Source organism: Ixodes scapularis, unplaced genomic scaffold (genome assembly GCF_016920785.2).
Source record: "Ixodes scapularis isolate PalLabHiFi unplaced genomic scaffold, ASM1692078v2 PGA_scaffold1__304_contigs__length_218370807, whole genome shotgun sequence".
Classification (NCBI taxonomy): Eukaryota; Metazoa; Arthropoda; class Arachnida; order Ixodida; family Ixodidae; genus Ixodes; species Ixodes scapularis.
Genome location: NW_024609846.1, coordinates 34250115 through 34268662, shown reverse-complemented (window position 1 = coordinate 34268662; position 18548 = coordinate 34250115). Strand labels below are relative to the sequence as shown.

The 18548-nt window shown below is 50.0% G+C and overlaps 1 protein-coding gene across 1 annotated transcript; it reads left to right on the top strand.

Moving 5' to 3' along the window:
• Positions 1–22: 22 nt before the first annotated feature.
• On the top strand, positions 23–14846 carry LOC121835679. Its single transcript, XM_042290127.1, has 2 exons — positions 23–32; positions 14136–14846. The coding sequence occupies exons 1-2, from the start codon at positions 23–25 to the stop codon at positions 14675–14677; spliced, it is 552 nt and encodes a 183-aa protein (XP_042146061.1). The 3' UTR covers positions 14678–14846.
• Positions 14847–18548: the final 3702 nt, after the last annotated feature.

Genomic DNA, 18548 nt, shown 5'->3' with positions numbered 1-18548 from the left:
TCATCGCAAGAGCACTAGAGTAATGTTTGGAGGTGGGCTAGTCGGTGATGCATTGTAAACATAGAAATAAAACAGCGCAAACAAACACAAGGACAAGTAGAAGGAGGGACACAGACACAGCGCTGACTCACGACTTACTTTCTTTCTCATCTTTTTAAAACATTTCAACATAAGAAAAAAAAGAAATGAAAAATAAAAGAAGGAGAATCCAGCATGTAGGATATCCTCTCTGTCATATGCCATCTGAGGAATTTTTTTTACACAAACTAAACATTATATACCATTACAACACAAAAAAACAAATTAAAAAAAGCCAAAAACCACAGCGCGAGCCCTAATGCTCTGTGCGTACCTGTCTTGCACGCGGACTCTTGGTATGTCGGAACCCTTTCCTGGCTGCATGTAGGCACGCGATCGCGCCGGAGTCGGGGGGTGTGGGCAAAAGAGCGCACGTTTCGCATGGGCGTCATGGCATTTCAGCATGCCGCAAAGCTGTGCTGCCGTTAATTGCACCCAAATGTGCAAGAAAAGTCGCGGAATGAGTTTCCAGAAGTTCCCGGCAGACTCTGAAAGGCATAGAAGGTGGATAATATCCGTGGATCGAAAATTATGGTCTCCTCGCGCGAACGACCGTTTGTGCGGCAAGCACTTTCTTGGAGGCAAGTGCGGCTTCCATTTCAATCTCCGTCCCGAGGCTTGCTTATGTGCAGGGAAACCGTCGTCTGATCGAGACCACCCGGATTTTGTTGCCACAGTGTTTGCGCAGAAAGCACCGGCCAAGCGCCCGTCGGAGGCTCGCTACGCCTGTGCTACCAAGCAGAAGGGGATCGGCGGCAGAACGGCAATGTTGCAGGCGTTACCGAAAAAAAGTAACGAAATACGTTACTCGTTACTTGCAAATCAAAGGTACGCGTTACTGAGCTAAGTTGCCTAAAAATAAAAGGAACGCGTTACCGCTACCGATAAAAAGTAACGCACGTTACTTCTGCGTTACTTTTTAAATTATGATTTAACACGTTTTACGGTTTTGACGATAAAGGTGTGCTCATATATCAAGAAACATTATGTTCATGCAGAAACTGAACATACTTACTTTACCTCTTTTTACGGTTTCAGCTAAATAGTCATGAGAAAAAACGGAAAGAAAAAGAGCTTGACGCCTAAAAACACGGAAAAAATTGAAGTGTAATTGTAGTAACGAGGTAACGAAGCTACGCTACTTGAAATAGTAACGTAAGTACGTTACCTGTTACTCCGTCGAACAAGGAGCGAGTAGTTTACTACGTTACTGAAAAGTAACGCGTTCCTGGTTACACCGTTACTTGTAACGTATTACCGCCAAGACTGCAGAACGGACAACCTTTACTGGTTGTCATGCCTTGTGGTCATGAGAGTAAGAAGAATAGCATACTTTTACTTGAAGACGCTGTGTGTACTTATTTCATTAATAAAGCACTTCCGCAGACCCAGAGTCTGCTGATCCCGCCGGCAGTGCGGAAACCGAATCGACGTAATCGTAGGCCTCGAGAGACTTGTACGCCTGCTTCGTGTCGGCCGTGAACTGGCTGGGCGAAAAAACTAAGTAAACGACGACGTGAGCCGTCGACTTCGGTGACAGCAAGTTCACGTCGGAAGCCCGGCAGGTCTTTTTTACGGCGTACGGATCCTCGTAGGCAACGCTGTCCACGCACAGTTTGTCTCGATACCGCCGCCGTTCAGGCTCGGGTAGCGAGCTCAAATAGTCGGGCACAGCATACGACATACGTTGCCAGGAAACACGACCCACATATAAAGCTAGAAGCGTCCCTACAACGTCAACAACGAGCGCACGCCATAGAACGCAATGGCGAAAACACGCACAGCCGGGTCGCTTTTGCCCACATAGCTACCGCGCATGCGCGGCCTTCCGGCCGTGTTGGTAAACAGAGCTGCTCCGCGTGTCGGTCTATAGGATCACTCCCATGGAAGCAGAAAGAAAGTGTTAAAGAGACGTGCCTAAACTCCGAAGAAACTCGAACTCTTCACTGTATAACGTCACTGACTCTGAACTGACGCATAGATCGGGACCGTGTTGTCGACTGTAAAACGCTTCATGAATTTCCCTTGCCATTTTTTGTGAATGTTTAGCCAAAATTTCAATGTCACTTAACCGAGGGGAACAACCACACCTATCACAATGAATGGCTAGGTGACCCGAAGGTGAAGACCTCAAAGACAGATAATGCTCCCGAGCTCGAACATTAATACATCTGCCCGTCTGCCCAATATACACTTTCCCACATGAAAAGGGTATTTTATAAACGACCCCCACAGCACAAGCTACATATTTGATGCGATGGTTTATTCCACACCCTACACGCTGAAGTCCTGCTCTCTCAATGGACGCACACAAACGGGATAGCTTGGAAGGTGCTGAAAAGACTATGGGAACTCCGTATTTAACCGCCACTTTTTTGATCCTGTGGGAAAAACTGTGCAAATATGGTATTACCACCGGTCGAGAGGCAGGCTTTTGTCTAACATTGTCAAGTATGTTAAGGGGATTCCTGAATAATTTTAAAAGTGACTCCGCTACCCCCACTATGACAAGTTTCGGGAAACCCGCTTTTGTTAACCTATCTACTTGACACAGAAAGCTGTTGAAACTTCTGTGAACACAGGATTTCAATAAAGAAGCTCTCAAACATGATTTTGCAATAGCTCTTTTTACAACTTTTGAGTGCGTTGATTCATAGCTAAGGAGGGACTTTTTTGTTCTAGGCTCATAAGCCCAGCATAGGTGACTCGTTTCAAGACGAATGTTGAGGTCCAAAAATTGCAAAGCTTTTTTAGTTGGAACCTCATTCGTAAACCGCAGACCTCCAGAGCACTCCCGAAAGGTGTCTAATAACTCTGAGACCAAGTCAGCACTTCGTGAGCCCTGCTTAGGTTTAAACACCACCAGGTAATCGTCAACATACCTGAAGACTTTCAAAAAACGATCATCTAACCTTTCTGCAATAGCACAATCACAACCTGCTAGGTAGATGTCACTCAATATAGGAGCAACACTAGACCCAATGCAGATCCCGGATTTTTGCAGAAACGTGTTGCCCTCAAAAGAAATAAAAGTGGACTCTAAGTAAAAGCGGAGAAGATCCAAAAACTTTTCCACAGCAATACCAGTCGAATTCTGGAAGGCAACAGAACCGTTTAAGTCAATGCAAAGTTGAACCGCTTCAATGAGACCTCCATGAGGAATAGAGTAGAAAAGGTCTTCCACGTCAATTGAAACCAGATCACAAGATCCAGGGTTGTCATTGCTTAGATAATCTACCAATTCGTCAGAGTTTCGAACTAGAAAAGGATCAGTTAACTTCAAAGAAGATAGGTGATGCTGGAGATACTTCGAGACATGCAGCTGCCATGACTCTCTCTGTGTAACAATTGCCCTGAACGGCATAGTGTCCTTATGGGTCTTCACTGAGAAGAAAACCTCCAGATTGAGACCACGAGCCGCCTGGACAGACTTGCTGAGCCTTTCTAAACCAAGCTGCTTACAAAGTTGCTCAGCACGCGTTCCACCTGTTCCACCTGTTCCAGATGTGGTACTAAGCAAGGTGAAGACGCGTGCTGAGCAACTCGCTCGCCGAACACGGAATCGCACCGCGCGGGAAACGAGCAAAGCCACCGGTAAACGGCCCTTGGACGGACGGACCGGTGGCTAACAAAGAATCAGAGGGTCCCATGGCCACTCTTTTGCCGACCGCCTACAGAATAGGCTTCCCGACCGGCACGCCGGCCCCGTTCATTTCTGTAACGATCGCCGGCAAGGCATTCAAGGCACTCCTCGACACCGGAGCAAGCGCTTCGATGTTCGGCGATGAAGTGTTGACTCACCTCCGACAGAATTCTGTCCGACTCCGAGAATGCAACACTGCCTTTCGCCTAGCCTGCGGAACCGCCCTCTCGGCTGGTACCGCGCGGCTGGTCGCGAGATGGGTGAATCGAGTAAGACGACAACGCTTCGTTCATCTCCCTGGCCTATCGGTGCCCATTATTTTGGGCAGAGACTTCCTTGCCAAAACAGGCATTGTAATCGACGTCAGCAGCGCAGGCTATCGGGAGGGCACGTTTGCACCCCTGAAACCCTTCTGCGAACCCCCGGCCGTACCGCCAACGCCACCATTGGCGCACGCGACGAGCCGTCGAGAGTAGGGATGCCGCGAACTTTTTTCGAATCGAAGTTTCGATGATCGAATCAAGCGGTTCGAAAGGTTCGAAAGATTTCGATTTTTCGAATTGTCTATATCGTAAAATTCGACGGAGGTCGAATTTTCGAACTTGTTAAGCTAAGAAGTTCGACGCTTTCCGAGCCGTCGAACTTATTACGCTAAAAAATTTGATCTTTTTCGAACTTTCGAACTTATTGCGCTGCAAGGTTCGATGCTTGTCGAACTTTCGAACTTGACTGACCAAAAATTTCGATGAATTTCGAACTTTCGAGCTTATTTATCAAGAGAATTCGAAAAGTTTCGAACTTTCGGATTCTGAAAAGTCAGAAGTTCGACGAACTTCGAACTTTTAGGGTAAAAGTTCGACGTTCGTCGAACTTCGAAAGACCGGCGGACGGTTTCATTTGATTTCAAGTAGTGGGGTACATTCGTAATTTTTTTTTCTCGAACTTTTACACGCGGTGCTGCGTTACTTACGAAAGACAATGTCGTTTATTTCAATGTTCTGGCATGCTTAGGTTTAAAGAAATAAATCCCCGAAGGGGCGAGGAAGGACGACGGGTTTTTGACGATTATCGTTTGTGCCAGATTTGAAGCACGCTGCAGCCGGAGCTATTTATGGTAGATATGTTATACTTTTTTTTAAGAATGATCTATGTATAGCGTAGGTAAGTGCCGTCTTCAGATGTGATTATTGTTATTCAACGTGAGTTTCGAAGAAATGTCCAAACATGTATCTGCATGCAATTATGACCTAAACTTGATATTTATTTTCGTCTAAGTTGTTTGAGGTATCGCATTTAAATTAACACCACAGACAGTACATCTCATTGCCATCTGCAGAATACAAAATAATATATTTATTGTTTTTTCACGTTAAGGAATAAATTAACTCATGGCAGAAGATTTCTAGTAGTGTTCAAGTTATGCACGTCATTAAAAGAAAACTTTTTTTTTTTTCGCTTCACGTTCCTGGGACGTGTTTCTTTTAGCCTGTACACATTTTGGTAAAAGAAACTTGTTTCGAAGTTCTGAACCTCTGAATATGCAAGAATAGAACACTTCCGACGAATTCTTGATAGTTTTTTTTTCTCCTGCTTTTTATTCCCGCATTTATTCTTTTTTTTTTTTTTCTTTTGTTACTATCGGCACAGGTGTTTAGGTCGAAAAGACAGCTTTGAACTTCCGAACCACTAAGCATGTGACGAGCAGTGCCTTCTGACAACGAGTTTCTAACAATGACCATCTACGCAACCTTTTATGCAGTGAAGAGCGACAGTAGCTATACATATGCATAAATAATTTCAGATTAAAATAAGCTCGACCACGCCCTCTTTCCCCGTATTGTTTTCTTTAACAGTCCGAAATACCTGCAAGGGGGAGAAGGAGGCTGAAGGCCCCCCCCCCCCCCCCCCCCCCCCGCTACCCTCTTTCCACCCGTTTTTCCTCTTCCGACGCCACTTGTATGGTAGAACGCTCCTCAACCTCGAATTGTGTCGGCTTTTGTGCTTTTTGCGAGGCGATTCCTCCGTCCCAGAAAATAAACCTCCAGGACAATTATAAACTTCACCGGATCGGATTACTACCAGCGTGCAAGGGGTGGCGAGCTAGTTTGCCAGGTCGCTTCAAGGTTTTTCTGAGCCTCAACCTCCTGCTCGCCCCTGGCCGTTTCGAACTGGATGAGTCACGTAAAACAGTGTGTTCGTGCAATCACTACTGCGTGATAAAGACCCCCCCCCCCCCCCCCCCCCCCCCCCGGGGGGCTGGCGGTCACAATTCTGCACTGGCAAATATTCTAGCACGTCCGGGACACTCGTCGTCTCATTTAATTGCCTTACCAACTTCGCAGAATCTAGATATCACACCCTAACTTTTCTAAACTTGATTTTGTGAAAACAAGTGAGTCGTGAAAACGTTATTTGAAACTGAAACTGTAGAAAAACTTGAAAATCGGACTTCAAACTTTGAAAACTTGGATTAGAAAAAAATTCAAAATCTTCAAAGTTTTTTTTTTTTTTTTTTTTTTTTAATTTAGCGTTAAAAGAGAATCGAAACTTTCGAACTTTTCGAACTTTATGCCAAAAGAAATTCGAAATCTTCGAATTGTTCGAACTTCATGTCTATAAAAATTCGAAGCGTTCGAAGTTTTCGAATTTTTTTTACAAAGGATATCGAAATCTTCGAATTTATCGAACCTGAAGTAAAAAAATATTCGAAATATTCGAATTCGAAATTTTAGAAACCGTGAAAGCTTCGAAATTTTCGAATTCGAAACTCCGCTGTGGACAAAAGTTGCGAATTTTTCGAAATCGAACCTCGGTCGGTACGAAAATATCGAAATTTTTCGAAATCGAACCTCAGTTCGCTTCGCAAATATCGAAACCTTTCGAAATCGAACCTAGGGTGGTTCGCGACATCCCTAGTCGAGAGGAAGCGAGGGACTCCCTAAACCGGGCCATTGACCCCAAGACACCGAGTCCAGCGCCCATGGCAGCGAGCGCCGCCCCCATCGGGGAAATGACGCACCCACTGCTCACGCAATCATGCAGCGTGTCAGGGCGAGAAAAAGCCCGACTGTCGTCGTTGTTGCGCCGCTATGAAGTGCGACATCGCATTGACACGGGCGACGAACTGCCAAGAAGGCAGAACGCTCGACCCGTAAGCTTGGCTAAACGAAAAGCCATCGACCGTGCCCTGGACGAAATGATCGACACCGGAGTTGTCCGGCGATCTAACAGCCCCTGGGCATTCCCCGTGGTGTTGGTCCCGAAGAAAGACGGCAGCTCACGTCTTTGCGTGGACTACCGCCGTCTCAACGACGTCACACGAAAGGACGCCTACCCGCTACCGAGCATCGACTCGATTCTGTCCAACTTGGGCAGTGCGCGGTACTTCACCACCCTGGACGCTAGCCGAGGCTACCTCCAGGTTCGGATGGAGCCAGGTGACGAGGCAAAAACAGCCTTCTGTTGTCACCGCGGGCTTTTCGAATTCCCACGAATGCCCTTCGGTCTGTGCGGAGCGCCAATGACGTTCCAGCGATTGATCGACCGAGTACTGGGAGAAGCCAAATGGAAACACGCAATGGCCTATCTCGACGACATTGTCGTCTACTCCAACACCTTCGAAGATCACCTACGTCATCTCGAGGACGTACTCGACCGGCTAAAAGCCGCGGGAATGACCCTGAACCCCGAAAAGGCTCAAATAGCCGAAACCCGCATCGCCTTGCTCGGGTTCGAACTGGATCGCGGGCGCCTTGCGCCACATCCCGACAAACTACAGGCAATCCTGGAGTTTCCTGCGCCAACCGACGTGAGCTCCCTCCGTCGCTACCTGGGAATGGTGAACTTCTATCGCCAATTCATCCCAAACTGCGCGACGCTTCAAGCACCACTGACGCGCCTACTGCGAAAGTCCGTGAGTTGGAGCTGGGGTCCCGAGCAGGAAGCGGCCTTTCGCCGCACCTCCCGAGCGCTCGCGGACACAGCTGAACTCAAGCTACCCGACTTGAACAAGCCCTTTCTGATCCAAACAGATGCCAGCAATCTTGGCTTGGGCGCGGTCCTGCTCCAACAGCACGAAGGTGTACTCCGACCGGTGGCCTTCGCCAGCCGCTCGTTGACGCCAGCTGAAAGGAACTACAGCACATGCGAACAAGAGTGCTTGGCCATCGTCTTTGCACTCCGGCGTTTCGACATTTATGTCGACGGGACCACTTTTGTGACCGAAACAGATCACCAAAGCCTAATATGGCTCTCCCGACTTCGCGAACCCGCTGGTCGCTTGGCAAGATGGGCTTTGATGCTGCAAAAATACGACTACGTCGTGCGGTACCGGAAAGGCAGCACAAACGTGGTGGCGGACGCATTGTCACGAGCCCCCGTAGACTGCACACAGATTTCCGCAAAGACCCAGGCCGAGCCAACGACACTCACAGTGTCAGGCGAAGCCGTGACTCAGTCCCAAAGGGAGGCAGCAGATCTGACCACCCCGGACGAGACGATCAACCACCTAGACGCAGTGAGCGCAGTGAGAATCGTGTTCAGCAAAGAAGAGCTTCTGAAAGCCCAGCAGAATGATCCGTTTTGTCGAAAGGTGATCGACGGACTCGCGGAAGAGTCGGACGCCGTGGAGGCGGGCGGTGTGACCGCCGGGCGCAACACTACTGGTATTGTAGTAGGCGCCGAGTGCCGGGACGTATCTGGTATTGGTGCGGGCACGGAGGATTCATATCTGCTGAGCAATGACGGGCTCTTGCTGAGGTACATACCCTCCGAGAACGACTCCGACGAGGCGTTTAAGGTAGTGGTACCCCGCAGTCTGAGAAACGCAGTTTTGCGCTACTATCACGACTCGCACTTGGCCGGACACGCGAGCGGCCCCAAGACTTACTCAAAGTTATGTCGCATCGCCACCTGGCCGGGCATGAAACGGGACGTTTTCCGTTATGCCCGCACCTGCCACTCTTGCCAAAGCTTCAAACCAAGAGGCGGCAAACCCCCGGGCCTAATGCAACCGATTCCGAGCCAGCAATCATGGACTCTGGCAGCCTGCGACGTGGTCGGCCCCCTACCGAGGAGCCCTAAAGGACACCAGTATTTGCTGGTTGTAACTGACCACTTCAGCAAATGGACGGAACTTTTTCCACTCCGTAAGCTGACAGCCCGAGCGATCACGGAGAAGCTCATGGAGGTTTTCACCCGTTTTGGGTTCCCCGAAGCTCTTTTGACTCATCGAGCGAGCTACTTCGTCGGGAAGGTATTCGTGGACGCGTGCAAGGCCCTTGGCATAAAGCACAGAACAACCACGCCCTACCATCCGCAGTCGAACATCACGGAGCGATGTAACAGAAACATCAAACCAATGCTGGCCGCCTTCGCGGAAAGGCACCGTGACTGGGACGCATATATCCCCGAGATCGGGTTCGCACTTCGGACCACTCTCAACCATTCGACGGGCTTCACCCCCGCTTTCCTCACATTCGGGAGAGAGCTTCCGAACCCCATGGACCGTGTCCTAGGGGCGAGCGCCGGGGTGGACAACGCGCAGCCGACGCAAACGGACCACGCGCGGCAGCTACAAACTCGGATGACGGAAGCCTTCTCGGAGGCGCGTCGCAATCTCGGGGTAGCGCGAGCGAAACAAAAACCTCAGTACGACCGCTCGCATCGAGATCTCCGCTACAAAGTGGGCGATCTCGTCCTCAGACGCAACCATGTTCTGAGTGATGCCAGCAAAGGCTTCTCGGCCGCTTTGGCTCCGAAGTGGTGTGGCCCGTACCGAGTGCAGGAACATCTCTCCCCACTCGTGTACAAGCTGACAAACTTGCAATCAAGAAAAGTCAGTGGGCCGGTACATGTGTGCGATCTGAAACCCTACCATGAGAGGGAAAACGGGGCCAACGAGCAAACTCAGCCCCCGCAGAAACATGCACACGCAGCGCGAGATAACGCCGACAATGAACAACAGGCGTCTCGCTACAATCTGCGTAGACGGAGGAACTATTATCCGAAGTTTTCGTAGAGACAGCCCCTGTAAGTGGCGAAATGTCACATTAAGGGAAGTGCAAAGCACAATACACCTGCTGCCTTCGCGAACGCGCCAGACACCATTGTTTACTGGCAAGCAGTGACCTAGAGACGTCACCTCAGCGTTCGCTCCCGGGTGAACCCGTAGGGGAATCCCCCAAGCACGGCTTCCGAGGGAAAGGGTACGCGTAACTGCCATTGGTCAGTTATTGCCACCTACGCTCACGTGTGCCACATGTCAACGCAAGAGCGCGGTGCGAGCGTCGTCACAAGCGGTCGGAGACCAAGTGGTCATTCTACTGCAGTACGTTCCGCACCTACGAAGAGGACCTCCAGCCTTTGCTTCGCGTCGTTCGGGAGCTACTGTCTCCTGGCTGCGGCAGCTCAGCGGCGTCCAGGGACCACAGCTGCGCGTGACTCGTCAGGCGGCCCCGCTACCCCAGCCGGCCGCGGGCCAAACCAGTAACCCGTCGTTTTCGTGGGCCGTCGGGATCGTGATTCGGTCAGGGACTGCCGGCTCATCATCTTCGGGACCCGCGCCGCGGTCGGAAAGCTCGCCGACCAGGGACCAGCTGTTCCCGTTCGTCCCGTGACAAGTCCCAAGGGCCCCAGGGACCTGGAGCAGTTCGCCCGGCAGGGCTCGTGGGCCACGCACTACATCGGCAGCCGAGGGATAATCTACCGGGACCTGGCCGTCCGGAACGTGCTCGTCGATGAACACAGCTGCTACAAGGTCGCCGACTTCGGCCTCTCCAGGAGCACTATAGACTCCGAGACAGACCTCTACCACCATTGTCCAAGTGCGCCCTCCCGGTGAGGTGGATGGCTCCGGAGTGCGTGCAACTCCTAATTTCCCCTTCAAGTCCGACGTCTGGGCGTTCGGCGGACTACTGCTGTGGGACATTCATCACTTTGGGCTCGACGCCCCACGCCGGCCGCGTATTGTGAGACCCCCCACGGCAAAGCCCCGCGAGAGAGAAAAGAAAGAGGGAGAGGAGGAAAGGGAGGAGAGATGAATACCGCGATTGGCTGGCGCAGTCACGTGGTACGCGCGCGCTACGGGCTGTTCTAAGCTGCGTGCAGCCCCCCTCCCCCCCGCTACCGCCGACGCGAGCAGACGCCCTGCCGTTTTGTTTTGGAGTACTCCACGCCCCAGTCGAAAAAGTGCATTGGTGCAGTCCTAGATATTGGAAGGTATCGTTAGTGTGAAACTGGATAACATACGCGCACAGGTCTCAATGCTGACTGGGCAGCTACGCTACGGCCGTTTTATGCTTTCTGCCGTAACGTTCGCGTACTCCAGGGCGGAAGGGTGTGTTTAGGCCTAAGGACCCGTGACCGCTGCCAGCGTTCCGAAGTCATTTACGGCCTGGAAATAAACCCAGCTCGTTTGGCTTTCGCTAAAACGTCCAGTGTAGCTAATGTTTTATTTCATTCGAACGACGCGCCGCTGCGGTGTTGTGTAGTCTGCCCTACAGCGATGCCCAACTCGCCGCTTGGCAGCATTATTCACGGGTGTAACATCATTCGCCCGTTGCTGGCCTCAACAGGAATCGCGCCAGGTACGTATGAGACGCCAACGGAGCACAAGCGGTGATCTGGACCGCGAGTGCACGTCTGAATTGTGCTTTGCATATACACTGTCACGCCTCTGCAAGAATCAATCGCGCTCCCCGCAGCTAGTCGAAATGGAGAAGTGCATTGTCAAGCCTGTAACCCTGCGGCGAAATTGATCTATACCCGATGTCAGCTTTTTTGTGCTCCACTGGAAACGGTACTAAGCGTGAACGCAGCTGCTTCGACCAGTGCTTTTTTTTTTTTTGCGCGATCACTCGAGGGGCTGAAGCATGTCCGCGGGCAGCGTGCACGCACTCGTACACCCACAGTGGAGTGACGCGAAGTGACGTAGCGATTGTTACAAATTTAGCGAAGGAAGCGGGCAGTGAGAAAATATTCCACAAGCCGACTGGCCATCTACTGTCATCGTCCTCACCTGCAGCGACGACTGGGCACGTGTGTGAACGAATTGGTTGATGTCAAGGGTCGTCCTCGCTGTGCTTACCAATTAGCCTCTGCAATGTGATATGCCCACATGCCCACTGTTATGCGTACGCGTGCTGCAGACAGCAGGTGTCAGATTTGTCCTAGCTATGCTTACCTCAGAATATCTTCAAAGGATTGTATTCACACATGTCCGCAAGCCTCGGATAGTTTTGCCCGAGTGACTTGGAGCCTGTGCTCGACACAGGGGGGCTATGTTGCACGTTTTGGACTCCCAGAAGACTAGGGAGAAGGAAGTGACGTAGGTGTGAATGAACGTGTCTTGGCAACTTCTGCAGATACTGTCATCAGCGACTACACCAATCAACATCCAGCGAGCATCGTTGACGTCACTTCCTTCTCCCTAGTCTCCTGGGAGTCCAAAACGTGCAACATAGCCCCCCGGTGCGAGGGCTGGCTTTGCCTGCCTGACCTCCATCTTTCTTTGCGACTACAAAAAGCTGGCCAAACTGGCACCTGGCATTGGTGAATAGGTAGTCTAGACATAAAGGGAAACCGAGGTCAGCCAGCGTGAACTTTGCTTCAGCAACAGGGTTTCAAAATGCAGCCGCAAAAAGATGCACTACATGTTGGGCACATTGCCATTGACGTTTCTGTTTCCAGCAGCTACAAAAATAAGCACTCTCATCTCAGTTTGTCCTCTTTTCCAAACTTGGTGATGTTAACCACTTGCGAGGTTCCATCAACCCAAATTTCCACTACAGAATACTGACACTTCTGGCTGCATGACCTCCACTGGGCCATGTGCAGTCAAATCATGGAATGCCTAATTTTTCTGAAACCAGTAGGGAAAATATACGAGGCAAGACATTCTCAGATGATCAGCATGGTCGACTATATATGCAGCAGACCCGACAACAAAACTCCCTGCACACAACTTTAGAAATCCATCCATTTATTTCAGGCACATTGCACTTGCGAGCAGGCAAGCACGAAAGCAAATTTACATCACGAGCACTGGCAGTGCAACACAAGGCGCGCAAATACGCCCAACAAAAAATATGAAGCATAACGAAGAACTGTGGGCTAGTACTGTAGAAAGTTGTTAAAGATTGGTAGACAACCTGTCTGCAAGGGAAGCTTGAGAAGTAGTGAGCCTATTTTTGATGGGACTGTCACATGCAAATGGCCCTTTATTATTTCTCTGCAAAGTCTCCTTTGAGTGTTATGCACTTCTAGTGGAGCCCACCCACTGAGAAAAAAGTAATTTCTCTTGGTCCTCACACCACTCACGTGCAGCGTCTATGACGGCTTCCTTGCTGGAGCGGCTGTCTTTACAGATCTTGTTTGAGCGCAGGGAATAGATGAAAGTCCGATGGTGCCAGATCCAGTGAGTAGGGTGCCAAGGCATAAGAGTTCTAAGTCACATTCATGGAACTGTGGGGCAGGTAGTGAGACAAGCTGGAATGTCTTGGAGGAAAGTCACATCACCCAAGTTTTCTGTGATGTTTCTCGACAATGGTGGCTCACAATTTTACAACATGCCAAGCTCGATGGATTGCTGTTAAAATGATGTGGAAAAAGTAAAACTACACACTGGCATGGTTCTTTTCTAATGTGCTTGCTTATTTTTAAGCAGGCTCACTACTTGTCAAACATTGCACATATGAATCCAATGAGAGGGGTAATCATTTTTAAGTAGCCATCAAAAAAGTGAACACTATTAGTGGTCCCAGTAAACAGGAATGAAGAGGAAGGAGTAGTAAACCTTAGTTTGTAGACAGCGGTCAGAGCCCCATTCCTTCCTGTGTGTGTTTGTGTATTTTGCACAAGCCAATGCATATAACAGACACGTACCAACTAGTTTAACCCATCCCCATACCTATTAGTGTAAAATAACATTGAAAGTTTAAACCATGTGTACTTGGGGTCAAGAATGATGATCGTGGTCGCTGTTCTAGTGCTTAGAGCGTCTGCCCATTCCAAGTGCCCAACCCCAAATTTTATAACATTTGAAAGAAAGAAAAAAAAATGTGCACAGTACACATATATACATGTTAATATGATGACCTAACAAGCACCCATCCCCCAATGGTTTGTGACTATCTCAAAATTTTGAGTGGGCACTTGCTCGGTAGGTAGTCTGCCACATGAAATCGAATACTTCTAGCCTCTGAATTTGGGACGAAGACCATCTGTATGCTATATAGAAGCTGCCCACCAGGAAATAGATAGCCAGGGCTGGTCAGATATACTCGAAAACCTATTCTGGAGCACAAATACTGCAATACATGTACTGCGAGGATAAAATACAAAAACAGATACAATTGTCTTCACAAGTGCAGCAAGCTAAGGTGGTGAGCAGATACAATTGTCTTCACAAGTGCAGCTAAGGTGGTGAGCAGGTCTCGCAGGGTACTGGGATTCGCGTCTCGATTTTCACGGCGTTTCGGACGGGAGACCCTGAAAACACTGTACACGGCTCTGGTACTTCCTCGACTGGAGTACTGTTCTTCAATATGGAGCCCTCATCAGATACACCTCACTGAGCGCCTAGAAAGTGTGCAGCGCCGCGCGACTCGAACCTTGGCCCGCCACGACCATTCCTCCGACTACGATGAACGCCTGCGGTCTCTTGGTTGGCACCGCCTGAGCCACCGACGAACAGTGGCGCGTGTCCGACTCGTTGCTGTTGCCGCTGGCCCTTCGCTGGCCGGCTCCTACCTAGCATCAGTTCCCCGTATCTCTAGCCGGACAGGCTGCCCTATCCCTCTCCGCGCCCGCACCCGGCGACACGAAGCTTCGCTGTTCCCCGACGCGGTGAGCACGTACCTGTCCTTACCTGAGCGCACGCGCCCACCCCTGCCGGGGACTGGGGACGAACTCCGCGACTTCAGCAGGACTGTGTCGTGTGCTCTCCGAGCTCAGTAACTCTGTGTACCTATCATTTCTTCCTCCCTTTCATTTGTATATTCATCATCATCATTTCACCTGTTAACACACAGCCGAGGAGGCAGCCAGCACTTGGCTGTACGGGCTTCTGCCTTTTGGCTGCCTCAGGCACTCGGCTGTGTGGAAGTTGTGCCATTAAACACCTTGAACCTTGAACCTTGAAAGCATTCTACAGGGTGATACAAGGAGACGCCAGGCTCTTTAAATCGACCGGAAAATTCGCTTTCTTAACCTATCGCTCTACGACTTTGTGCAGCGTTGCCCACGGATGGTGCATTTTTTTTGTAAAATTTGCAAAGAGCGATTTTACCTGAGGAAAAAGTAAAGAAAGAAAAAGGCTTAGCTCCTATGGAAACGCAGCGACGCCACTGGTCTGCAAACAACAGAGCGCCGTTTCGCATGGAGGTAGGAAGCTTGTGGAGGAGACACGACGCCCCCAACGATGAGCAAAAACCAAGAGACGCTTGTGGACGAAAAGGAGAGCTGGCTCAACAGCTGTCCAATAGCATCTCTTGGTTTTTGGTTATCATTGGGGGCGTGTCCCTCCACGCTTCTGGCTTCACCCCTGGTAACCTCATGTCGCCTCCAGAAGCTTCCTACTTCCATAGACAAGAAAGGACACCTTTAGAGGCTGTTGTAAAATAAAAAGAAGAGAACTTGGAGATGCCCGAGCAGGAAAGAAAGAGTGGCAAACGACTTTGAGGACGAGCCGAGACCGAGGCACCGGCCCCTTTCTAGGAAACCGCGAAGAGGGACGGGGAGCCGCAAGGAGAGCGCGCCCCACTGTGGGGTCATAAATGACGAGCCCCCCTCTTGGACCTTGCTTTGTGCGGGCCACTTCTCCCTTCTTGTTTGACCGACGGTCGAAGGTGAACGTGCCTTCGCTCGCTTTACTTGAATCAGTTTTCACTAGAAATAAACCATGTTCTGTTACACTAAAAAACAATGAGTCCTTTCCCTAATTCCACACTGTTAAAAAGTTGGTGCCGAAACCCGGGAATGAAGGAAATTAGGACGTGACTTCCAACGCAGAACATCCAACGACAGAAAAGGGAAAAAGACGAACGAGAAGAAGGCAGGAGCCATCTTGGATTCGCCAACGGCTGAGGCAACGAGCTCCGGACCATGGAACAACTCAAGGGGAAACGAACTGCCCTGCAAACACAGGTGACCAAACTCCTTTCTGAAATTGATTCATACATCAAAAGCAATGAGAAAAACGAAAAGAACCTCAGCATCTTTTCCGCAAGGCTTGGTGCCCTCCAAGCCCAACTGAACGAGGTGGACGCCGCCATCGAGCCACTGGTGCCGGAAGAAGCCGAGCAAAACTTTGTGCAAACAATTGAATACAATGATCAGGTCCTCACCTATATTGCAACATTTCAGGAAGAGTTGAAGGAAGTCCGAGCAAGGGCACCACAAAATTCGGATTCATCGGCGATGCACAACAACGGAAACGCGACAACGACTGCCTGTCGAGTGAAGCACCTGAAGCTCGAGCTGCACAAGTATGACGGCAAAAGCTTCTCCTGGCAAGAGTTCTGGGAGCAGTTCGAGCAAGTAATACCTTCGACAAGTTCGGGTACCACAGGGCTGCGGTGACCGGCGAGGCGTCAAGTGCCATCAGGGGTTTGCCTCTCACATCACGGTGCTACGAGGACGCGGTGCTTCTGCTGAAGAAACGCTTCAGAAATGAGGACATCCTCGTTCAGACACACATGCAGAAGCTCCTACATCTACAGCCAGTGCGAAACGCCGACGACGTCCGGGGTCTCCGTTGACTCTACGACACCATCATCTCCCATCTCCAAAGGCTGGAGGCACTCGGACAGAAGCATCAGACCTTTGGTGCTCCTCTGTTTCCAATGGTTTACCGTGCACTGACAAAAGAAATCTTGCTGAATTTTAACAGAACGATCGTGAACGAGCAGGCATCAGACGTGTCGACGCTGGACGCTTCAGCTGGTGGGATGTCCACGAGATTTGAGGACTCTCGGGAACGGCCGATGGAGACAAGCACCATTGAACGAGGTATCGTGCCACTAATCTCACGACTGCTTGCCTTTTTGAGAGTCGAAGTCCAGAACCGCGGGAACCTAGCTACACAACAAGCTATAGGCACGAGGCAACAGCCACGTGGATTAAGGGCAGAGAAGAAAAACGAGAAGAAGGGAAGTTCTGAAGAACGCTATCAATCCTCCGCAGCATTACTGCATCAATGAACGAAACTTGATAGCTGTTTCTTCTGCAAAGAAAAAATTGTGCAACAGCTGCCTGCCCTGCTGAACCCAAAGAGCCCGTGCCACTCTGTCCGTCTTTCTTTTTAACGGGCAGACGACTGACGACGCAGCCAAGCATAGGGAGGAAAGATGTCTAAGGTGTTCACACCAACCTTCGCAGGTTTTGGACCCACCGACAGATGACAACGGAAGCCTTCTGGCGCCGATGGAGCCAAGAGTACATGGCGGAACTGAGGAATGTGCAAAGCCAGAAACAACGCCAAGAAAAACTGCTGGAAGGGGGTGATCTGGTTCTTCTTCGCAACGGCCTGCGACCCCGACAGCAGTGGGGACTCGCTAGGATCCAGCAGGTGTTTCCGGGAAGAGACGGCAAAGTATGATCATGCCTGCTCAAGATGCCCAGAGGGTCAACGCTCAAAAAACCTATAGTACAGTTATTGCACCCTCTTGAGATCGCATAACGGGACAAAAAAAAAAAAATGACGTCATTTTGGGGGGAACGTGTTGTAAAATAAAAAGAAGAGAACTTGGAGATGCCCGAGCAGGGAAGAAAGGGCGGCAAACGACTAGGACGACCCGAGATTGAGGCACCGGCCCCTTTTCAGGAAACTGCGAAGAGGGACGGGGAGCCGCAGGGAGAGCGCGCCCCACCGCGGGGTCATAAATGACGAGCCCCCCTCTTTACCCAAGCTTGGGGGCCACTTCTCCCTTCTTGTTCAAACGACGGTCGAAGGTGGACGTGCCTTCGCTTGCTTTACTGAAATCAGTTTTCACTCGAAATAAACCATGTTCTGTTACACTAAAAAACAATGAGTCCTTTCCCTAATTCCACAGGGGCGTTCCCACCGACCGCGAGCTCTACTTTTGGCTTCACTTGGGATTTTCTTGTTTGGCCGCCTTGAGTTGGTATGTCGCCTCCTATTTCTTGCTATTTTCATAGTTGTTACCATTACTGATATCGATGAGTATGCATTATTTAACCAGATTCTAGAGCAGATTCTGTTCCCGCAAGTGTGGGAAGCATTGTTTCATAATTTATGATAACGCACCAGTAAAGCATATCATACAACACCAAAGCAAGTCTAAATATGTTGTTCAACTTGTATTTCTACGTGATTGCGCAGCAAGGTCTTACATGCTACAGCCAGCACGCCCCGCCATTTATAAAAAGCAGACGCCCCTCAGTAGAACTTCTCAATTAAAGAAAACAGATTATACAATCCGAGTTCTAGCACAATTTGCAGTTCAGCCTTTACAACTAATAAGCTCACATGCATTTTTATTTTTGCAAATTTAAACATGCGCGCTACAAGCAGCGAACACACTCGTGCCTACCGACACGAGGGCGTGAAAATTGCAAGGTTTTGCATTACAGCAGCTGAATTCCGTTATTCGTTCTACCTGTGATGATGATGGACTTTGAGATTTTTTACGTGCGAGGTGGACAGATATGAGACACCGAGAACTGCATTGACAACATCGACGTGCTTCGCGTCACTCTCACTAGTGACCGAGATACTTACCAGTGGCTGGAAAGCTACCTCCAAGCTACGAATATGTCATGGATCATGGACTGGGAACTTCCTAACCCAACAAGGTAATGGAAAAAC